Source organism: Pseudophryne corroboree, chromosome 3, assembly GCF_028390025.1.
Source record: "Pseudophryne corroboree isolate aPseCor3 chromosome 3, aPseCor3.hap2, whole genome shotgun sequence".
NCBI classification, from domain to species: domain Eukaryota; kingdom Metazoa; phylum Chordata; class Amphibia; order Anura; family Myobatrachidae; genus Pseudophryne; species Pseudophryne corroboree.
In genome coordinates this window covers 340215816-340239694 of record NC_086446.1, presented here as the reverse complement: position 1 = coordinate 340239694, position 23879 = coordinate 340215816, and the positions used below count along the sequence as shown (strand labels likewise).

Genomic DNA, 23879 nt, shown 5'->3' with positions numbered 1-23879 from the left:
ATGTAACGTGTGGCCCTACTGGAAGTCACATTTGTCTCTTCACCGTCGACACTGGAGTCAGTATCCGTGTCGGCGTCTATATCTGCCATCTGAGGTAACGGGCGCTTTAGAGCCCCTGACGGCCTATGAGACGTCTGGACAGGCACAAGCTGAGTAGCCGGCTGTCTCATGTCAACCACTGTCTTTTATACAGAGCTGACACTGTCACGTAATTTCTTCCAACAGTTCATCCACTCAGGTGTCGACCCCCTAGGGGGTGACATCACTATTACAGGCAATCTGCTCCGTCTCCACATCATTTTTCTCCTCATACATGTCGACACAAAAGTACCGACATACAGCACACACACAGGGAATGCTCTGATAGAGGACAGGACCCCACTAGCCCTTTGGGGAGACAGAGGGAGAGTTTGCCAGCACACACCAGAGCGCTATATATATATACAGGGATAACCTTATATAAGTGTTTTTCCCCTTATAGCTGCTGTATAGCTAATACTGCGCCTAATTAGTGCCCCCCTCTCTTTTTTAACCCTTTCTGTAGTGTAGTGACTGCAGGGGAGAGCCAGGGAGCTTCCCTCCAACGGAGCTGTGAGGGAAAATGGCGCCAGTGTGCTGAGGAGATAGGCTCCGCCCCCTTAACGGCGGCCTTATCTCCCGTTTTTTTATGTATTCTGGCAGGGGTTAAATGCATCCATATAGCCCAGGAGCTATATGTGATGCATTTTTTTGCCATCCAAGGTGTTTTTATTGCGTCTCAGGGCGCCCCCCCCCCAGCGCCCTGCACCCTCAGTGACCGGAGTGTGAAGTGTGCTGAGAGCAATGGCGCACAGCTGCAGTGCTGTGCGCTACCTTGTTGAAGACAGGACGTCTTCTGCCGCCGATTTTCCGGACCTTTTCTGCCTTCTGGCTCTGTAAGGGGGCCGGCGGCGCGGCTCTGGGACCCATCCAAGCTGGGCCTGTGATCGTCCCTCTGGAGCTAATGTCCAGTAGCCTAAGAAGCCCAATCCACTCTGCACGCAGGTGAGTTCGCTTCTTCTCCCCTTAGTCCCTCGGTGCAGTGAGCCTGTTGCCAGCAGGTCTCACTGAAAATAAAAAACCTAAACTAAAACTTTCACTAAGAAGCTCAGGAGAGCCCCTAGTGTGCACCCTTCTCGTTCGGGCACAGAGATCTAACTGAGGCTTGGAGGAGGGTCATAGGGGGAGGAGCCAGTGCACACCAGATAGTCCTAAAGCTTTCTTTAGATGTGCCCAGTCTCCTGCGGAGCCGCTATTCCCCATGGTCCTTACGGAGTCCCCAGCATCCACTTAGGACGTTAGAGAAATATATATATATATATATATATATATATATATATGGAGGCACACAGTATAAGATAGATATATGCACATAGATATATCCACAAACATACTGTCATATATATATATAAAGAAGATAGTTACTGCTTTAGTAAAGGCACCCCGGCGCACTGATAGCACAATCAACATGAATCCATATCAGTATCAGTAACGGCACTCGGAGTTGGCATGAGGCAAAGAAGATTTGTATTAGACAACCGTTTTCAGGGCATGCTCCCTGTAATCAAGACCACACAATTATTATTTATGTTGTTTTGATGACAGTTTGCATGCCCTGAAAACGCTTGTCTAATACAAATCTTCTTTGCCTCATGCCAACTCCGAGTGCCGTTACTGATATGGATTCATAAATATATATAATCTGGAAACCCCCTTTACAAATTCTGTGTTTGCCCCTGCTGTGTGTGGTGTGCGCTCAGCTCCTCTGCTGCTGAGCGCACCCACAACCTGCACCAACGCAGCGCCTTCTCCCCGAGCCCAATCAGATGCTCTGCCTCTCTCCTCCCTGCAGTGTCTAGGAAGAGACGTGATGACGTCGTTCCCAACTTTCTCCCACAGCGTCCCGTGCCAAGAGTTGCTGTGGCGTTTGGGCGGGCAGTCAGGGGAGGACGGAGGAGAAATTCAGTCCAGCTGAGCTCACACTGACCACTGCAGCAGCACCCCAGCCTGCAGCTTCCCGTCCCTCACTAGGCTCCGTCGCTGGTCTTCCCCTGTGTCTGCAGCGTTTGGGCTGGAGGGAAGTCAGTATAAAATCAATATCTCTCTCCATCCCTCTCTCCCCCAGGGTAATGTGTAAAAGGTGACTCTACCTGCCGTAATGTGTAAAGGTGACTCTACCTGCTGTACTGTGTCTCTGCCTGTCGTAATGTGTAAAAGGGAGCTCTACTTGCCGTAATGTGTGACAGGGGCTCTACCTGGCGTAATGTGTGTAAGTGGCGCTACTGTTCGGTGTAATTTGAATAATGGAGACTACTGTGCAGCGTAATAGGAATTGGCATAATTTTGTAGCCACGCCCCTTCCCATGAAGCCACGCCCCTATGGGGGCGCCGATACTGTTTCTTGCACACAGCGCTAAAATGTCTAGTTACGGCACTGTGTGTGGTTCCCACTGTGAAGCATGGAGGAGGTGTGAGGGTGCTTTGCTGGTGACACTGTTGGTGATTTATTAAAAATTCAAGGCACACTTAACCAGCACGGCTACCACAGCGCCATGCCATCCCATCTGATTTGCGCTTACTGGGACCATACTTTGTTTTTCATTAAGACAATGACCCCAAACACACCTCCAGGCTATGTAAGGGTTACTTGGACTGCCCGACGTCACTGGCCTGTGCCCGGATGTTTGACGGCGGGCGGGAAGTGGCGCTGGGGACGTCTCTTCACTGGTGCTATTTAGGTGGTGTTTGTTTTTTTGTATTGTATGCCACATCTTGATAAAAGTGCAGAGACACTGAAACGTTGATGACTTAAACAATGTGGTGTGATTCCTTTGTGTTTGCAGTCCAGAGTGCCGCCGCGAGATGAGGATATATATATACAGGATATAAACAATGCGGCCATTGGAGAATGCAGCTGCGGTTGCCAATGGAAGGATTGCAGGAGGTATCGGAGATACCAGCTGCGATCCCTCTTTCTCACAATGCAGGGATGCATAATATTTGTGGCTAGCCAACGACAACTGGTGTTTTAGGGGACATAGGGGTATATGCAATTGCGGTCGAATTCCCGAAATTGTCGAATTTCGGGACTTTTTCGGCCAAAAAAAAAAATTGTCAATGCAATTCAGTACTTTCCGTCAAAAAAACGGACTTTCAAAATTCGACTTTTTGAAATTCGACTTTTGTCAAATTCGACTTTTCTGCAATGATACAAGTGCTGCAATTCGACCAAAGTATATTCAATTGAAGTTTGGAAATTCGACAACAGTGCTTTTAGACAGTAAATTCGACATTTTCAATCCGCCACACTTTGGTGGGTGAAACTAATAAAAAAAAAATTAAAACATTTTTTTTTTTTGGTGTGTTTTTTTTATTGATAATAGCATATCTATTTATATTAGAAGGGATTAGGTACTTGGTTTGTCTTTTTTGGAGGCACAAGTATTATTTATATATTTTTTAAAATAATTTTTTTTTATTTTATTTTTTTAGATGGAATGGTAAAATTCAGAAAAAAAATGGCGTGGGGTCCCCCCTCCAAAGCATAACCAGCCTCGGGCTCTTCGAGCTGATCCTGGTTCTAAAAATGCGGGGGGAAAATTTTCCCCCCGGATTTTTAGAACCAGGACCAGCTCGAAGAGCCCGAGGCTGGTTATGCTTTGGAGGGGGGACCCCACGCCATTTTTTTCCGGGTTTTTCCCCGTTTTTTTAAATCGCGGCAAAATCCGGCAAATCGGCCGTTTTTCGCCCGCGGGACTGTCGAATCCGTTTTCCATTGAATATGGTGAATTTCGGCAACCACTTGCCGAAATTGGACGGTCGAATTGTGTCAAATTAAAAAACGGCGATAATTTGCCGCGATTCGCCGCTAATTGCATATACCCCATAGCCACAAATATTGTTTGATAAATGGGCCCCTAAGTTGGTTACCACTCAAGCAGGGGGGTCGTCTGTGGTGTTCCTCTGGAAAGGTGCTACACGGGAACTAGGCTAAGTTGGTCTCACTTTAAAACTGCATAGTTCAGAGACATGATATAAATAAGGATAATGGTTTGGTATTTGTAGCTTAAAAAAGAAAAAAGATAAAAACACTTTTTTTGTAATGTACAGCTGAATTAGATACGAGAAGCCATGAAAACTATATGCATTATATAAAGCGACTGCAATGGGTAATACTGCCTCATAGAAAATTCGTAAGAAAGTCTAGGGGGCAAATGTAACAGGAGAGCAAATGTAGTGAGCCTTGGAGAGAGATAAGGTGGAGAGAGGTAAAGCCTCAACCATTCTTGTCATTTTTTTTTCCAAACACGGCCTGTAACATGGCAGTTAGAGCTGATAGGTTGGGACTTAATCACTCTCCAAGGCTGAGTACACCTCCCTCCAGGGTCTAAGTGTGGTGTTGGCAGATCTCTAACCTTTTTTTTGTTTGTTTGTTTGCTTTTTAAAATGGCAATCATTTAAAATGAATGGTTTTGCCTTGTAAATGATTGCCACTTTAAAAAAACAAAACACCTCCGAGGCCTGACCCTCTCCATGAGGGAGAAAATGCTCTGTTCCTGGACTTTCCTGGTAATGTATGATTGCCATCACCTGTGGTGAAACATTATCAATTACCCAGCTCACCACAGGTGATGGCAATCATACATTACCAGGAAAGTCCAGAAACAGAGCATTTTCTCCCTCATGGAGAGGGTCAGGTAGGCAAGTATGGTCCGAGCTGAGCCGGCATCCCGCACCTCCGGCAAACTCGGAACTATTACAAAAGCCCCAAGGAAGGACTCCCCCAGGCTACTGTCAGTAGCATCTTATACAGAAACAGGGTAGCTGCAGGACATACGCACCAAGCGACGCATAGGTATGACACTCTGGACTGACTGTTATTTGAGTCTCTCTACCGCCCCTACAGCCGCTGCCAGGTAAACGCAGCCACACCATTCGCAACATTTCTCTTCGTCATAGAGCGCGCTACGCTTCTGTCATTGGTGACTTACATTTGTGGGTGGGGCCAGATTTGAGGTACTCCTGGTGATTGGTGGTGATCGATGTTTCCGGACACGTGTCCTAAGTGTTACCGGAGCCGCCGTGATGCAGCATCAGCAACAGCAGGTGTGACCGGGAGCAGGGGGGGCACTGTTGCTATGAGGGCCGTCACTGATGCCGCGGCGTCTACCTGACTGGTCGCTATACATCCGGCCATTACAGCTGGGGGTATAAAGCGTCCTCTGGCTCGCCAGCTGTTGGGAAGTGCTTCATGTCTGTGTGTGTCCTGTCATGGGCTGCCTGTGTGTGCTGGCACTAATGGGAGTATTTCTCAAACTCGGATATAGTTAAAATTGCGAGAGATAAAGTATTAACCAGTCAGCTCCTGTCATTTTTCATACCAATGTCTCATACTTTTATCTCTGCACCTTGATAAATACTCCCTCCCTTACCCTCATAACAGCTGGAGCCGCACAATTTGCCTACCTTGGGCCTGGGTTGTGGCATCTATTTCCAGGCTATGGAGAAAAAGTTCCCTTAGTATGGTGAAGATAGGGTGACACCAGATAGCCGGGGTGCTGTGGGTGGCAGACTTGCAATTGGTAAGGAGTCAGGCCTGACTCAGAGTCTATACGCCATTTGATAGTGCGACAACATTTTCACTGGTACCACAGCTATGTGGTAATTACGATGTTTACACTAGGGAGGCTATGGACACCAGCACACTCCATAACCCATACAGAAAAATGCACAATTTTAAGCCTACTGTATGTACAGGATTTGTATGTGCTGGACACCTCCCTTACATCACACTGGAGCATGTGATGGAAGATCTCCCTTACATCACACTGGAGCATGTGATGGAAGATCACTTGTAATTGAACTTGACCCCTTAGATTCAATTATTGACAAGGGGCCTGAATCAGGGTGGTCATTCCGAGTTGATTGCTCGCTAGCAGTTTTTAGCAGCCGTGCAAACGCTATGCCGCCTCCCACTGGGAGTATATTTTAGCTTAGCAGAAGTGCGAACAAAAGGATCACAGAGCGGCTCCCAAAAAATAATGTGCAGTTTCAGAGTAGCTTCAGACCTACTCAGCGCTTGCGAAGACTTCAGACTGTTCCTGTTTTGATGTCACAAACACGCCCTGCGTTCGCCCAGCCACGCCTGCGTTTTTCCTGGCACGCCTGCGTTTTTTCGAACACTCCCTGAAAACGGTCAGTTCACACCCAGAAACGCCCACTTCATGTCAATCACTCTGCGGCCAGCAGTGCGACTGAAAAGCTTTGCTAGACCTTGTGTGAAACTACATCGTTTGTTGTAATAGTACGACGCGCGTGCGCATTGCGCCGCATGCGCAGAAGTGCAGGTTTTTTGCAAGATCGCTGCGCTGTGATCGAAATCTGCTAGCGAACAACTCTGAATGACCACCCAGGTTCAGAAGGAAACTGTATTGCTGCTATACTTGGAAGCAGCAGCGAAGCTAACATATGTTAATGCAGCAGGAGGAGTCTGTTATAAGTCGACGCCCCCTGCATGCATATGTGGTCCTCTTTTGCGTCTAAGGCCACAGCATCGGATCTCCTGCGACTCCTTCTGTCAGTAGAGTAACCCATGAGGTTACACAGACTGGCCGCTGTTGCTTCGTCACTGAGGCCAGGAAATCTCTTTTCGAAGACCATTTCCTCGGCACTCCCACAAAATGCAGTAGGGCTCCACTGCGTGCGCAGTGTACCAGACATAGATACATTGCATACCTTGTGCCACTGCGACTGAACCTGAATCATGCTTGATGTGCACAAAAGCTCACATTTCTGAGAATTATGCTAGAGCTACATTACATACCTGTAAGAGCATGGGAAAAAAAATCTGTGATGTGTGTGGCGTGCCAAAGAAACGGTCTGAACATGAGAAGTTGCCGCCTTCTTCGCTTTTAATTGAACTTTCTCATACGATCTAGAGGATGTTGTGGACGCTTCACGAACCATGGGGTATAGACAGGATCCGCAGGAGACATGGGCACTTTAAGACTTTGAATGGGTGTGAACTGGCTCCTCCCTCTATGCCCCTCCTCCAGACTCCAGTTAGATTCTGTGCCCAGAGAGACTGGTCACACACTGAGGAGCTCTACTGAGTTTCTCGGAAAATACTTTGTTAGGTTTATAGGTTTATTATTTTCAGGGAGCACTGCTGGCAACAGGCTCCCTGCTTCTTGGGACTGAGGGGAGAGAAGCAGACCTACTTTACTGATAGGCTCTGCTTCTTAGGCTACTGGACACCATTAGCTCCAGAGGGTCGGAACACAGGTGTCGTCCTCGCTGTTCGTCCCGGAGCCGCGCCGGGTAAGTATATGAAGTAAGAAGGCAACAAAGGCGGCAGAAGACTTCAGTACTTCAGAGAGGTACCGCGCAGCGCGCCATTGCTCCCACACACACACAGGCACAACAAGGGCGCAGGGGGGGCGCCCTGGGCAGCAATAATTACCTCAAATAACACTGGCACCATTGTTAGATACTGCGGAGCGACGCGGTTGTCGGCGTTGGAAATACTGTTAGATACAGAACTGTTGAGAGTTTGTTTCTTCCAGTGGAAAAAGCTCTGAGGATCCAGAGTCGGGTCAGATCTGCAACAGGGTCAATCCATCATTACATTCCGTTGATGAAAAAGATGGTTGCGGCCTACGAGGCCATTCAGTGAGCAGGTTAAATGCCAGAGTGTTTTTAGTGGGACCAGTTGGACAAGTGGTCCGGTTCCCACCTGGGATAATCCTGTTTTTTCAAGACCAGAATTTCACTCCTGTGGTAGTGGTGCAGTTCTCATAAGCGCAGGTTCGGGTTCCAGGACTGGATCCTAGGGACCACGGATGCATGCCTTCGAGGCGGGGGAGCTGTCACACAGGAGGAAAACTTCCAAGGAAGAGGGTCAAGTTAGGATACTTGACACCACATTAACGGTCTAGAGGTAAGGGCCGAAGCCAGAAAGATTTTCCGCTGGACGACAAAATCATATGCACGCTCTGTCAGCGATGTTCGTTCCAGGAGTGGACAACTGGGAAGCAGGCTTCCTCGGCGGACACGTTCTCCATCCAGGAGAGTGGTGTCGTCTGTCAAAGTCGAAAAATATTGCAGTACACACATCACGTACAAACCACACACAGATGGCCTCTGCGCGTGTACTTGTTCTGCCGTGCGTGCACATATCCGCAATTTGCGTATGGTCGCTCCCGCGGCCCTGCGCATCAGCGCATGGTATGGGTATTTACGGTAGAGTTTGTGAACTCATGGAGAGCTATCAAAACACATTACATATTTAATTCAAATAGTGCACAATGTACACATAGTCCCCCTGCACCACATATGAAATAAACAACAGTTTAAATGGTTTCAGAACAAAGGGATTCGCCTTTACAGAATAGGAGGGGACAAGGTCATAAGGTGGTGTTTGGTATCCAGCTGTAGGATATTTTAAGGGTAACATTCCGGTGTTGGTTTGAGGAAGATCGCATGTTCCTGCGGATAGTTATGTGCAGAAGCAGAATATAGATATAAACTGTATTTACTGTACATTATGTATGCGGCAGGAATCCAGAGGAGACCACCCACAAGAGCAGTTGGGAAAGACATCGCCTAACTATTCAAACCGACCTATGACCTCTCCTGTACTGTAAAAGTGCATTCCTGTGTCCAATGGACAAAGGGATTACAGTATCTATTGTATTGCTTTTGGAAGAAGTGTATAAAGAGAGCCTGCTTCTGGCCTGGTAAATCACAAGACTCACAAAGTTATCTATTTGATGACCGAGGACCGGGCTGGGAAGCGCAAGCGAATCTACTCAAGTATGTACCATTGAATGTAGCCATTTACTCTGTTATATTGTATTGTATTATTTGTATTGTAAACCCCTTTCAGCAATAATCCACTGTGGTGTCGGAACCCAGCGGTTAAATCACAATTGGTGTCGTGTCTTCATTGCCCTGCTAAGGTTTAAAGTGTTTTATCATTGCATTGCATTACTGTGAAGGTTTAAAGTGTATCTCTGGGTGTGCGCGCGCTGTGTGTACTTTGTACCCCCAGCGCGGCGTTTGTAAGCTAAGTCCGTACAGTGATACGGGACTCCGTACGCAAACAGTGTATAAAGTACGTAGCGTGTGTACTAAGTTTAGCGGCCGCAGCGGCTCCATGGTAAAGTGTATTCTAAGTGTGTATAAGGTATAGCTTTCTTTCCTGTAAGATAATCGATATTATCACTTCATCCAGAGGTTTTCACAGAAGTGGCAAGTCATTGAGGGATTCCTAAAATAGACAAGATGGCGTCTCACCTCATTAAGAAGCTTCAGAGATATCGTTACAGGTCAAGGGACCCTCAAGCAATAGCAGTGGACGCCCTAATGACTCCGTGGGTGTTTCAGTCGGTCTATGCGTTCCCTTCGCTTCCATTTTTTTTTTTCAAAAAATGCTAAAGATCATAAGAAGAACAAAGGTTCAGGTGATCCTCATTGTTCCAGACTGGCCTAAGAGGACCTGGTATACGGATCTTCAGTTGACGCCGGATCCTAGCCGAGAGGATATTTCCAGTGAAGTCATCCCTACTTTTCTTCAGACCAGTAGAGGAGTAACATAAAAACATTACCACCGTATTTGGAGAAAGTATGTGTCTTGGTGCAAATCCAAGAAGGCTTCTACAGAAGATTCCAGTGAGATTGTTTTCTCCTTTTTTTCACAAGATGGTGTGGATGCAGGTCTTAAGTTGGGCTCGATTAAGGTTCAGATTCAACCTTATCGGTTTTATTCCAAAAACAATTGGCCTCCTTTACAAAAGTTCTAACTTTCGTAAAAGGAGTGTTACACATCCAACCTCCCTTTGTGCCCCCCTGGAACTCCATGGGGTCTTAACGTGGTGTTGCAGTTCCGGCAATCTCATTGTTTTGAACCTTTACGTAAGGTAGAGTTGTAATTCGTCACTTGGAAAGTGGTCAGGCTATTGGCCTTGGCATCCGTAAGGCGGGTGTCTGAATCGGCGGCTTTGTCCCACAAGTGCCCCTATTTAATCTTCCATACGGATAGAGCGGAGTTGAGAACTCGTCAGCAATTTTCTGCCAAAAGTGGTTTCATCGTTTCACATGAACCAACCTATTGTGGTGCCAGTGGCTACTGAAGTCTTGACGGAATAGAAGTCTCTCGATGTGGTCAGAGCTTTGAAAATTTATGTCGCCAGAACGGCTCAGATTAGGACAACGGAGGCTCTGTTTGTCCTGTATGCTCCCAACAAGATTTGGGCTCCTGCTTCCAAGCAGACTCTTGCACGCTGGATCTGTAATACGATTCAGCAGGCTCATTCTACGACTGGATTGCCGTTATCGAAATCGGTGAAGACCCACTCTACAAGAAAGGTGGGCGCATCCTGGGCGGCTGCCCGAGGGGTCTCGGCATTACGGCTTTGCCGAGCAGCTACTTGGTCGGGTTCAAACACCTTTGCGAAGTTTTACAAGTTTGATACCCTGGCTGATGAGAACCTCTTGTTGGGTCAATCCGTGCTGCAGAGTCATCCGCACTCTCACGCCGGTTCTAGAGCTTTGGTATAAACCCCATGGTTCTTGAAGCGTCCCCGGCATCCTCTAGGACGTATGAGAAAATAGGATTTTAATACTTACCGGTAAATCCTTTTCTCTTAGTCCGTAGAGGATGCTGGGCGCCCATCCCAGTGCGTACTGTATCTGCAGTTATTGGGTATGGTTACACACATGGTGTGTTGCGTTTAAGTCAGCCCGTTGCTGACGTTATTCATGCCGTGGCATGTGTTATGCGGTTATTGGTTGTGTTTACACACAGGTTGTGTTATGCTTTATGTCAGCATATTGCTGCATATTCTTCATGCCGTCGGCTGGTGTTCTATTGAATGCCACGTTCTGCGCATACTGGAGGTGTGAGCTGGTAAGATGCTCACCGTGGTTTAACAATAAATTCTTTCCTTGAAATGTCCGTCTCCCTGGGCACAGTTACTTAAACTGGAGTCTGGAGGAGGGGCATAGAGGGAGGATCCAGTTCACACCCATTCAAAGTCTTAAGGTGCCCATGTCTCCTGTGGATCCCATCTATACCCCATGGTTCTTGAAGCGTCCCCAGCATCCTCTACGGACTAAGCGAAAAGGATTTACCGGTAGGTATTAAAATCCTATTTTCCCTACAGAGTGACAAAGTATCTCAACACTATGGAATAATGTCCAATAATCCATGAGACTAAGGTTTGCTCAGGACATAAAATGTAGCGTTAATATTTATATAGTGCCAGCAAAAACCATAGCATTATGCAGTTGGAAAAAATACAGTGGTAAAAAGAGACCTGGTATTAGAGACTGAGATAAGAGCGACCCTTCTGAGTATGATGTGCATTGGAAGATAGCCATCTTATAGTGGCAGCGATGTAACCATCATAAAACATGCCAGTCGTTGGCATTTAGGCATTGAAAGGCAACCATCATTATTCAGTTGTGCAGGTGGCAGTGTAACTTGTGCATGTGCAAAGGTGCTGTGCTGTATACACGGTTTCTGGGTGTGCTCACCTGAATTTAGGTAATGGGCATTGGAAGGAAGCATGCAATGAGTAGCTACCATCTTGCTGACAACCTTACACCACACTTAAATGTGACCATAAATCCATTTACAGAAACAAATTGATTTACTCAAAATATCTTATGGGTCAGTTATAGAAATGCAGTGCCATAATAGGGTGACTTTAAAGCCTCATTCTGTTTTATTCTGTTACAGGACATACAGAATGTTCCCATTGACATCCAGACCAGCAAACTGCTGGGTGAGTAGAAGCAATAATAACAACAGTATTTGTCTCAGAGAGATTGTGACAGTGCAGGATATGCGTAATAACAACATGCACCTAGAATAAATATGGCAAATACATTTATAAGATGCTCTAGTAATAGATTTGTCACATACTGCTTACTGAAATATGTCGCAGCCAAGGCAACCAGTTATTATTATTATTATTTATAAGGCGCCACAAGTGTTTCGCAGCACAATACAAAGGCCAGTACAGGGAGACAAAAGTTAACATTACAGTAAATAAATAACAAAAATAGAGTACAGGTAACAACGAGCACCACAATTCTCAAAACATAATACAGCTTAGTTGTAAGTAGCGAGTGAGTGATCAGCACACTACTAGGGGCTGGTGGCCATAGATAGAGATGAGCCTTTACCAGCAGGAGAAAAAGCGGGTAAAGATGGTTGCTGAGTAGGAGAGGGCTGTGAGTGAAATGTGTAGAGAAGAGGGTTTTGACAACAAGAGGAAAGAGGACCCTGCTCGGAGGAGCTAACAGTCTAGTAGGAAGGGGCGACAGACAGATGACATGAGGTGCAAGCAGGCGGGAGATAGCTTAATGGCAGGGTGTAAGCAAAGCAGAGATGGTCAAGGCATGAGGCAGGGGGATGGAGGAGCAGCCTCAGGACTAGGTTATGCATCGGAAGGGTACGCTTTGATGAATAGGAGGGTTTTCAGTGCCCGTTTGAAGCTTTGCAAGGTCGGGAGGGCCTAGTGGAGCGGGGGAGCGCGTTCCTCTGAAGGGGTGCAGCACGGGCACAATCTTGAACTCAAGCATGGGAAGCAGTGACCAGGGTAGAGAGGCGACGGTCATTGGCCGAATATAGGGGGCGGGAGAGAGTATGAAGGGAGAGGAGGTTGGAGATGTAGGGAGCAGTGGAATTAGAGATGGCCTTGTATGTGAAGGTGAGGCGTTTGAAGCGGATTCTGTGGGGGAATGGGAGCCAGTGCAGATTTTGTCGAAGGGGAGTGGCAGATGTGGAGCGGCGGAAGAGAAAAATAAGCCTAGCTGCGGAGTTGAGGATAGATTGGAGGGGAGCAAGTGAGGCCAGTGAGGAGAACGTTGCAGTATGCGAGCTGTGAGATGACCAGTGAGTGGATGAAAAGTTTAGTTGCACTCTGGGAGAGAAATGGCCTGATGCGAGCAATGTTGCATAGCTGGAACTGAAAGGATTGTACCAGAGCTTGAATGTGGGGTGCAAAGGAGAGGGAGGAGACAAGAATGACGCTCAAGCAGCGGAGTTGGGGAACGGGGGAGATGATGGTGTTGTCAACAGAGATAGAGATATTGGTAGGGGGTGTTACTCTGGCTCGTGGAAAGATAATGAGTTCAGTTTTGTCCATGTTGAGCTTCAGAGAGCGCTCAGCCATCCAGGAGGAGATGGCGGAGAAGCAGCTGGTAACCTACCTGAGAGAGGACAGAGGGGGACAGATCAGGAGAGGAGAGGTAGAGTTGTGTGTCACCAGCATAGAGCTGGTGTTGAAGGCCAAAGGAGTTAATGTGCGCACCCAGGGAAGAGGTGTACAGGGAGAACAGAAGGGGGCCGAGGACAGAACCCTGAGGGACACCCAGCAGGAAGGATTGAAGGGTGTGAGGTGGTACCAGAGGCAGACACAGAGAAGGAGCAGTTAGTGAGATAAGAGGTAAACCAGTCAAGGACAGTGCTAGAGAGGCCAATGTTTTGGAGTGTGCAGAGGAGGAGAGGATGATCCACGAGGCCAAAGGCAGCAGAGAAGTCCAGAAGGATAAGCAGAGAGAAGTGGCCCCTGAAAGCAGGCCATTGGTGACTTTCACCAGGGCAGTCTCAGTGGAGTTGAGTGGGCGAAAGCCAGATTGTAGTGGATCAAGGATGGAGTTGTCAGAGAGGTAACTTGTGAGACAGCTGTAGACCAGTCGTTCAAGTAGTTTGGAGGCGAATGGGAGAAGAGAGATGGGGCGCTAGCTAGTGGGTGATAAAGGGTCGAGGTTGTTGTTTTTTTTTAGAAGAGGTGAGATCAGAGCATGTTTGAATGGCGAGGGAAAGATGCCGGTAGAGAGTGATAGGTTGAAGAGGTTAGCAAGGTGGGAGCAGGCAGTGGGGGAGAGGGTGCGGAGAAGACTAGAGGGGATGGGGTCCAGGCGGCAGGTTGAGGAGGGGAGGATAAGATGAGGGAGTGGACTTCCTTCTGTATAGTTGGGACGGAAGGAGGACAAGGTGGGATAGATGGAGGGGAAGGATGATGGGGCAGCAGAGGGGTGACGGCAGGAAATATCGTGTCGAATTTCCTCAATTTTGGAGATGAAGAAGGAGGCAAAGTCAGTGGCAGTGAGGGAGGATGGGAGAGGAGGAGGAGGGGGGCGAAGGAGAGTGCTGAAAGTTTAAAAGAGACGGTGTGGACTGGAGGACTGAGGAGATGAGTATTTGGAAAAAGAATTGCTTGGCAAGGGAAAGAGCAGAGCTGTAGGTGGAGAGCATAAACTTGAAATGGAGGAAGTCCGCCAAAGAGTGAAATTTCCTCCAGAAGCGTTCAGCTGAGCGTGAACATTTTTGTAAGAATCGTGTTACTTTGGTGTGCCAGGGTTGTGGTTTAGAGTGGTGGAGGGGGACAGAAGAGAGGGGGGCCACAGAGTCGAGAGCAGAGGTTAAATGAAGAGGCTGCCTGGTTGGGACAGGTCATGGTCGAAAGAGGAGAGAGGAAAGTCTCTAGGGAGGACAAGATAGGTTCGAAAGACCCGAGATTGCGTGTGGTGATGGTGGGTCTGTGCGTGGAGAGGAGAGGGGAAGATGAGAGGGTGAAAGAAAGCAGATGGTGGTCAGAGAGAGGGAAGGAAAAATTGGAGAAATCAGAGAGATCAGATTGGTGGGTGAAGACATGGTCAAGGGAGTGGCCGAGATTGTGAGCAGGGGTGGAGGACCATTGAGAAAGTCCAAAGGAGAAGGAAAGGGCAAGAAGATTAGTGGAAGCTGCATTAGTGATGTTAATAGGGATGTTAAAGTCACCGAGGATGACAGAGGGGAGCTCGGAGGAGAGAAAGTGGGGAAGCCAGGCAGCAAAGTTGTCAAGGAAAGGGGAACAGCGGCCAGGGGGCGGTAGATCACTGCCACAAGGAGGTGAATGGAGTTAGAAGAGGCGTCTAGTGTGGACCTCAAAGGTGGAGAAGATGAGGGAGGGCTCAGGTGGGATGACACGAAAGGTGCAGTTTGAGGAGAGAAGGATGCCCACTCCTCCACCCTGACCGAGAGGCCGCCATAGGAGAGGGTAGCAGGGGAGATGGTGTCAGAGGAGGAGAGCCAGGTTTCAGTGATGGCGAGAAGGTTAAAAGAGTGGGAGATGAAGAGGTCGTGGATAGTTGGCAGCTTGTTGCAGATTGATCTAGCATTCCAGAGTGCACAGGAGAAAGGAAGGGAGGGAACAGGCGAGATGGGGATCAGGTTGGCTGGGTTCTGAATGCGTGTGGGTGGTTTGGAAATTGAAGGTGGGGGGGGGGGGCAACCTAGCAGTGAGGATTGGTATGAGACAGGATCGAGGAGCCATAACTCCAGTAAGGTAGTGTTGTTCAGAGAAATAATATAGAATGGAGTGGGTGTAATATAGAATGGACAATGAGAAGTGGGGTGTAGTAAAAGCAAAGACAGCGCAAACAAGAATTTTTGGGAAATAATGGAAGGATCGGAAGGCTGAGATTGTTACACAGTGGATGTAGATAGTGTAACTGAGGAGCAGAAAGCAATGTGTGAGAGCAGTAAGGCTGTTCGTTAATCAGACAGGGAGTTCAGTGTCCAGGCTGTGAAGTCTGCAGGCGTTGGTGCAGAGGCAGAACTCTGGGAGGCAACGGAGTCATCTGCCGCCGGGCTCCTGCTCCGAAGGGGGCACCTCTCCTCCCATTCTGTGACACCATTTAATTAAGTTAATTGATATCTGTTGCTGTCTTTTCAGTGGCCAACTTTTTCACTGGTCCCTGCACCTTACAAATCACATCCTTTTCATTATACTGTAGGTACACATTTTACAAGGGTCACACGCAAGATTAGAAACCACGACATATTACACTGGAAGCAGACACCTTACTAGTGGAGCTATTTGCTCCTGTGTAGGAAATATGAGAATTTTAACTATATGTAGATACTTCTCTGACAATTACACGTAACTTCATATAGTTAAAATTCTCATGCTTCCTGTACAGGAGCAAATAGCTCCATCAGTAAAGTGTCTGCTGTCAGTGTAACAGGTCATGGGTTCTAATCCTGGGAATGACTGCTAAGAATTGTGTGATTTAAAATAAAAGACAATTAAATGTATAAATACAGTATATACATTTTTTTCAGAACACTCCACACACGCACACATACATACATTTATTTATCTTAATATAGGAAATAGGGGGGGCACCAATATTTATCTTGCCTCCGGGCAACTGGGATGAACTTACACCACTGCGTTGGTGGTAGTGGATTAGGTAACTCACTGTAGTATGTTGATTGCAGTCATGAAACAGTTCTCTTAGCCTTTTTGGTTTTAAAAAAGTTGGTGTATCAACTTTTCTAGAGAAGCAATATTAGTGTACTATGTATGGAAAGCTCACATTTCCATTTTTCTACTTTATTATAGGTACATTATAGGTATGTTGTATTTTTCCCTGTACAGTGCTGCGGTCATTTAGTGGCACCATTTAAATAAAAGATACTACTAATAGTAATTTCATACACCAGTTTCTCATGCTTCAAATTACTACTCTGTGCTGTAGGGGCACTCAGTTTCTTGCATCCCCTAGATTGCATTATACAATTGTCACATACAGCCTTGCATTTACTAACGCAATAATTCAAAATCTACATTTTTACTTCTCAAAGTAGCCACCTTTTACAGATATACCTGCCCAACACTGCATTTTTTTTCTACAATGGAAATCAAATATTGTTCAGTAAGGTCTTCCCAACACTATTACATATGTTCCCACAAATGTATTGTAGCCTGCTTTGGTTTCACCCTTCATCCCAAACCAGTCTGATGGGATTTAAGTCTGGAGATTGCTGGCAATTCCATGATTTGAAGTTTATTGCTTTGTTCTTTTCCTATAGTTAGTTTTGACATTGCTGCCCATTTATTATTGCAATGTATTATCCCTGTAATGTGCTCGGAGTGGCAACGGGACTAATGGTGTAGCTGACCACACGTGCGCAACGGCCATTGCTGGGAAAGGTGTCAGGGGAACCCTCTCAAGACTACGTTTGCGATGTATAGTCGTCCATAGGCTACAGCAGGCTAACGTCATCTCCAGATGACGTTAGCTGTGGGGGGACAAGAAGAATGCTGGAGCTTGGTAAATCTGGCAGCATTGCACCCCCCTTAGAGACCTATGGAGGTTGCGGCTGCAGGCAGGAATGGAGGGATTGCAGCAGGTACAGGAGATATCTGCGGTCCCTCTGTGATACATTCAGGGGTTACTAAATATTTGTGGTTACCACCCTGCAAACAAATGTTTTGGGGGATTAAGTCACAAATATTCAGTAATAAATGGGCCCCGTAGCCTGGAGGCTTTGTCATTATCATTGTCTTGCTGTAAGATGAGCCCTTGACCAATGAAAATGTTGTAGTAGTCCTTTTGTTTCAGGGTGCTAGTCACTCTGTACAAGTCGCCACTCCGAATCCAGACCATCGCGTTCCTTGTACAAAAACTCTGCATGATGTCATTCATTCTGCCCCACTCAACCTGCCAAACCTGCAGATGGAATTCTTCTCTTAGCAGATGAAACAGAGACTTGCATATTCTGACCAGTGTTAAGCTTTGCTTGAGGCTTTTGTCCTGTAAGATGCCTGTCACATAAGCTTTTAACTCTCAGCTTGGGCCTGCCAGACCTCTTTCTGACAGTGTCTTTCATTTTCCACTTTCCTTTTTATGGTGTATTAAACTGTACTGACTGACATTTTTTTTTTTAACATTATGATAGTAATATACTCATTTCTGCAGGGCAAATATTGATCAAATAATTCTTCAGCGGGTGTGATAAGTCTGTTCCAATTTATATGGGAAAAAGGGTTGGGTTGCTGTAATCAACAGTTTGGGGCACCTGTAGGAATTGGTTGCATCAACTTTCAAAACGATACATTCTTAACCCATTACTTGTTTCTTGAAATAGGACTTTTATTTATAACTGAGTAATTGACATTTATTTTTTACTGTTTACTAACCTAAATTTTATTTTATTTTCTCTGACGTCCTAGTGGATGCTGGGAACTCCGAAAGGACCATGGGGAATAGCGGCTCCGCAGGAGACTGGGCACAATTAAAGAAAGCTTTTAGGTCACCTGGTGTGCACTGACTCCTCCCACTATGACCCTCCTCCAAGCCTCAGTTAGATTTTGTGCCCGGCCGAGGTTGGATACACACTAGGGGCTCTCCTGAGCTTCTAGAAAGAAAGTATATAATTAGGTTTTTTATTTTACAGTGAGACCTGCTGGCAACAGGCTCACTGCAGCGAGGGACTAAGGGGAGAAGAAGCGAACCTACCTGCTTGCAGCTAGCTTAGGCTTCTTAGGCTACTGGACACCATTAGCTCCAGAGGGATCGACCGCATGGAACTGGCCTTGGTGTTCGGTCCCGGAGCCGCGCCGCCGTCCCCCTTACAGAGCCAGAAGCAAGAAGAGGTCCGGAAAATCGACGGCAGAAGACATCAGTCTTCACCAAGGTAGCGCACAGCACTGCAGCTGTGCACCATTGCTCCTCATACACACTTCACACTCCGGTCACTGAGGGTGCAGGGCGCTAGGGGGGGCGCCCTGAGCAGCAATAAAAACACCTTGGCTGGCAAAAATACCACAATATATAGCCCCAGAGGCTATATATGTGATAATTACCCCTGCCAGAATCCATAAAAAAGCGGGAGAATAGTCCACGAAAAAGGGGCGGAGCTATCTCCTTCAGCACACTGGCGCCATTTCTCCTTCACAGATCCGCTGGAAGGAAGCTCCCTGGCTCTCCCCTGCAGTCTACACTACAGAAAAGGGTAAAAAAGAGAGGGGGGGCACTAAATTTAGGCGCAGTATATATAACAGCAGCTATAGGGGACATAATTCAGTTAGTCCTTGCATTATATAGCGCTCTGGTGTGTGCTGGCATACTCTCACTCTGTCTCCCCAAAGGGCTTTTGTGGGTCCTGTCCTCTGTTAGAGCATTCCCTGTGTGTGTGCGGTGTGTCGGTACGGCTGTGTCGACATGTTTGATGAGGATAATGATGTGGAGGCGGAGCAGATGCCTATAGAAGGGATGTCACCCCCTGCGGGGCAGACACCTGAGTGGATGGACTTATGGAAGGAATTGCGTGCACGTGTCGACTCCTTACACAAAAAATTTGACGACATGCCAAATGCGGGACAGCCGGCTTCTCAGCTCGTGCCTGTCCAGGCGTCTCAAAGACCATCGGGGGCTCTAAAACGCCCGCTACCTCAGATGGCAGACGCAGATGTCGACACGGATACTGACACCAGTGTCGACGACGATGAGTCTAGTCTAAGGCCATTCGTTGCATGATTGAAGCAATGAAAGAGGTGTTACAAATTTCTGATATAAACCCAGGTACCACTAAAAAGGGTATTATGTTTGGGGAGAAAAAACTACCCGTAGTTTTTCCCTCATCAGAAGAATTAAATGAAGTGTGTGAAGAAGCGTGGGCTTTCCCTGATAAAAGATTGGTAATCTCTAAGAAGTTACTAATGGCGTTCCCTTTCCTGCCAGAGGATAGGTCACGTTGGGAGACACCCCCTAGGGTGGATAAAGCGCTCACACGTTTGTCTAAAAAGGTGGCACTACCGTCTCCGGATACGGCCGCCCTCAAGGAACCTGCTGATAGAAAGCAGGAGGCGATCCTGAAGTCTGTATATACACACTCAGGCATTATACTTAGACCAGCTATTGCGTCAGCATGGATGTGCAGTGCTGCCGCTGCGTGGTCAGATTCCCTGTCAGAAAATATTGACACCCTAGACAGGGACACTATTCTGCTAACCATAGAGCATATAAAAGACTCAGTCTTATACATGAGAGATGCACAGAGGGAGATCTGCCGGCTGGCATCTAAAATAAGTGCATTGTCCATTTCTGCTAGGAGAGGCTTATGGACTCGCCAGTGGACAGGGGATGCAGATTCAAAAAGGCACATGGAAGTTTTGCCTTATAAGGGTGAGGAGTTATTCGGGGATGGTCTCTCGGACCTAGTTTCCACAGCAACTGCTGGGAAGTCAGCATTTTTACCCCATGTTCCCTCACAGCCTAAAAAGGCGCCGTTTTATCAGGTACAGTCCTTTCGGACTCAGAAAAACAGGCGTGGAAAAGGCGGGTCCTTTCTGTCCAGAGGCAGAGGTAGGGGAAAAAGGCTGCAACAAACAGCAGGTTCCCAGGAGCAAAAGTCCTCCCCCGCTTCTTCCAAGTCCGCCGCATGACGGTGGGGCTCCACAGGCGAAGCCAGGTACAGTGGGGGGCCGCCTCAAAAATTTCAGCGATCAGTGGGCTCGCTCACAGGTGGATCCCTGGATCCTGCAAATAGTATCTCAAGGGTACAAACTGGAATTCGAGGCGTCTCCACCCCACCGGTTCCTAAAATCTGCCTTGCCGACAACTCCCTCAGGCAGGGAGGCTGTGCTAGAGGCAATTCACAAGCTGTATTCCCAGCAGGTGATAGTCAAGGTGCCCCTACTTCAACAAGGACGGAGTTACTATTCCACACTGTTTGTGGTACCGAAACCGGACGGTTCGGTGAGACCCATTTTAAATTTGAAATCCTTGAACACATACATAAAAAAATTCAAGTTCAAGATGGAATCGCTCAGGGCGGTTATTGCAAGCCTGGACGAGGGGGATTACATGGTATCCCTGGACATCAAGGATGCTTACCTGCATGTCCCATTTACCATCCTCACCAGGAGTACCTCAGATTTGTGGTACAGGATTGCCATTACCAATTCCAGACGCTGCCGTTTGGACTCTCCACGGCACAGAGGGTGTTTACCAAGGTAATGGCGGAAATGATGATACTCCTTCGAAGAAAGGGAGTTTTAATTATCCCGTACTTGGACGATCTCCTAATAAAGGCGAGGTCCAAGGAGCAGTTGTTGGTGGGAGTAGCACTATCTCAGGAGGTGCTACACCAGCACGGTTGGATTCAGAATATTCCAAAATCACAGCTGGTTCCGACGACGCGTCTACTGTTCCTGGGTATGAAAAAAGTGTTTCTCCCGGAGGAGAAAGCCAAGGAGCTGTCATCTCTAGTCAGAGACCTCCTGAAACCGAAACAGGTATTGGTGCATCACTGCACGCGGGTCCTGGGAAAGAGGGTGGCTTCTTACGAAGCAATTCCTTTCGGCAGGTTCCATGCCAGAATCTTTCAGTGGGACCTGTTGGACCAATGGTCCGGATCGCATCTTCAGATGCATCGCCTAATAACCCTGTCTCCAAGAACCAGGGTGTCTCTGCTGTGGTGGCTGCAGAGTGCTCATCTTCTAGAGGGCCGCAGATTCGGCATACAGGACTGGGTCCTGGTAACCACGGATGCCAGCCTTCGAGGCTGGGGGGCAGTCACACAGGGAAAAAACTTCCAAGGACTATGGTCGAGTCAGGAAACTTCCCTACACATAAATATTCTGGAACTAAGGGCCATTTACAATGCCCTAAGTCAGGCAAAATCCCTGCTTCTACACCAGCCGGTACTGATCCAGTCAGACAACATCACGGCAGTCGCCCATGTAAATCGACAGGGCGGCACAAGAAGCAGGATGGCAATGGCAGAAGCCACAAGGATTCTCCGATGGGCGGAAAATCACGTACTAGCACTGTCAGCAGTGTTCATTCCGGGAGTGGACAACTGGGAAGCAGACTTTCTCAGCAGGCACGACCTCCACCCGGGAGAGTGGGGACTTCATCCAGAAGTCTTCACGCTGATTGTAAATCGATGGGAACGACCACAGGTGGACATGATGGCGTCCCGCCTAAACAAAAAACTAGAGAGATATTGCGCCAGGTCAAGGGACCCTCGGGCGATAGCTGTGGACGCTCTAGTGACACCGTGGGTGTACCAGTCAGTTTATGTGTTCCCTCCTCTGCCTCTCATACCAAGGGTACTGAGAATAATAAGAAAACGAGGAGTAAGAACAATACTCGTGGTTCCGGATTGGCCAAGACGAGCGTGGTACCCGGAACTTCAAGAGATGATCTCAGAGGACCCATGGCCTCTGCCGCTCAGACAGGACCTGCTGCAGCAGGGGCCCTGTCTGTTCCAAGACGTACCGCGGCTGCGTTTGACGGCATGGCGGTTGAACGCCGGATCCTGCAGGAAAAGGGCATTCCGGAGGAAGTCATTCCTACGCTGATTAAAGCCAGGAAAGATGTAACTGTAAAGCATTATCACCGCATATGGCGGAAATATGTTGCTGGTGTGAGGCCAAAAATGCCCCAACAGAGGAATTTCAACTTGGTCGATTTCTGCATTTCCTACAAGCAGGAGTGACTACGGGCCTGAAATTAGGCTCCATTAAGGTACAGATCTCGGCTCTGTCGATTTTCTTCCAGAAAGAACTAGCTTCACTACCTGAAGTTCAGACGTTTGTGAAAGGAGTGCTGCATATTCAACCCCCGTTTGTGCCTCCAGTGGCACCTTGGGATCTCAACGTGGTGTTGAGTTTCTTAAAATCACATTGGTTTGAGCCACTTAAAACCGTGGATCTAAAATATCTCACGTGGAAAGTGGTCATGTTATTGGCCTTGGCTTCAGCCAGGCGTGTGTCAGAATTGGCGGCTTTGTCATGTAAAAGCCCTTATCTGATTTTCCATATGGATAGGGCGGAATTGAGGACTCGTCCCCAGTTTCTCCCTAAGGTGGTATCAGCTTTTCACTTGAACCAACCTATTGTGGTGCCTGCGGCTACTAGGGACTTGGAGGATTCCAAGTTGCTGGACGTAGTCAGGGCCTTGAAAATTTATGTTTCCAGGACGGCTAGAGTCAGGAAAACTGACTCGCTATTTATCCTGTATGCACCCAACAAGCTGGGTGCTCCTGCTTCTAAGCAGACTATTGCTCGCTGGATTTGTAGCACAATTCAGCTGGCGCATTCTGCGGCTGGACTGCCGCATCCTAAATCAGTAAAAGCCCATACCACAAGGAAGGTGGGCTCATCTTGGGCGGCTGCCCGAGGGGTCTCGGCTTTACAACTTTGCCGAGCTGCTACTTGGTTAGGGGCAAATACGTTTGCAAAATTCTACAAATTTGATACCCTGGTTGAGGAGGACCTTGAGTTCTCTCATTCGGTGCTGCAGAGTCATCCGCACTCTCCCGCCCGTTTGGGAGCTTTGGTATAATCCCCATGGTCCTTTCGGAGTTCCCAGCATCCACTAGGACGTCAGAGAAAATAAGATTTTACTCACCGGTAAATCTATTTCTCGTAGTCCGTAGTGGATGCTGGGCGCCCGTCCCAAGTGCGGATTGTCTGCAATACTTGTACATAGTTATTGTTAACTAAAGGGTTATTGTTGAGCCATCTGTTGAGAGGCTCAGTTGTTTTCATACTGTTAAACTGGGTATGGTATCACGAGTTATACGGTGTGATTGGTGTGGCTGGTAAGAGTCTTACCCGGGATTCAAAATCCTTCCTTATTATGTCAGCTCGTCCGGGCACAGTGTCCTAACTGAGGCTTGGAGGAGGGTCATAGTGGGAGGAGCCAGTGCACACCAGGTGACCTAAAAGCTTTCTTTAGTTGTGCCCAGTCTCCTGCGGAGCCGCTATTCCCCATGGTCCTTTCTGAGTTCCCAGCATCCACTACGGACTACGAGAAATAGATTTACCGGTGAGTAAAATCTTATTTTTACCTTAGCAATTTATCAGTTACCTTTGTGCCATTTCAGGTGTCTCACTGGACTTCAGTTGCTTAAATTTCTATAAAAATTGGGGAAAATCGGGATGTTCTAAAACTTTCGACTGGTAGTGTAACTGGCATGTGAAACTATTCCCCATTTGCGTGGCAACTGTTTTTTTTAATAAATGTTTTACAATATGTTTGAAAGCTGACCTTCTTCTTTTTTC

At 47.5% G+C, this 23879-nt stretch overlaps 1 protein-coding gene across 4 annotated transcripts in view; it reads left to right on the top strand.

Annotated features, from left to right (window-relative positions):
• Positions 1 to 5043: 5043 nt before the first annotated feature.
• CDK5RAP3 (CDK5 regulatory subunit associated protein 3) overlaps positions 5044 to 23879 on the top strand; it is a 123084-nt gene continuing 104248 nt past the window's right edge. Inside the window, exons 1-2 of one of the 4 annotated variants that reach the window (XM_063959626.1) lie at positions 5044 to 5124; positions 11762 to 11807. In XM_063959626.1, the coding sequence (XP_063815696.1) occupies positions 5104 to 5124; positions 11762 to 11807 (67 nt within the window). In that variant the 5' untranslated portion in view covers positions 5044 to 5103. Of the gene's footprint in view, positions 5125 to 5157; positions 5227 to 5254; positions 5276 to 11761; positions 11808 to 23879 lie in introns of those variants that run through there. The other 3 variants (XM_063959625.1, XM_063959628.1, XM_063959627.1) reach the window with 3 other exon arrangements.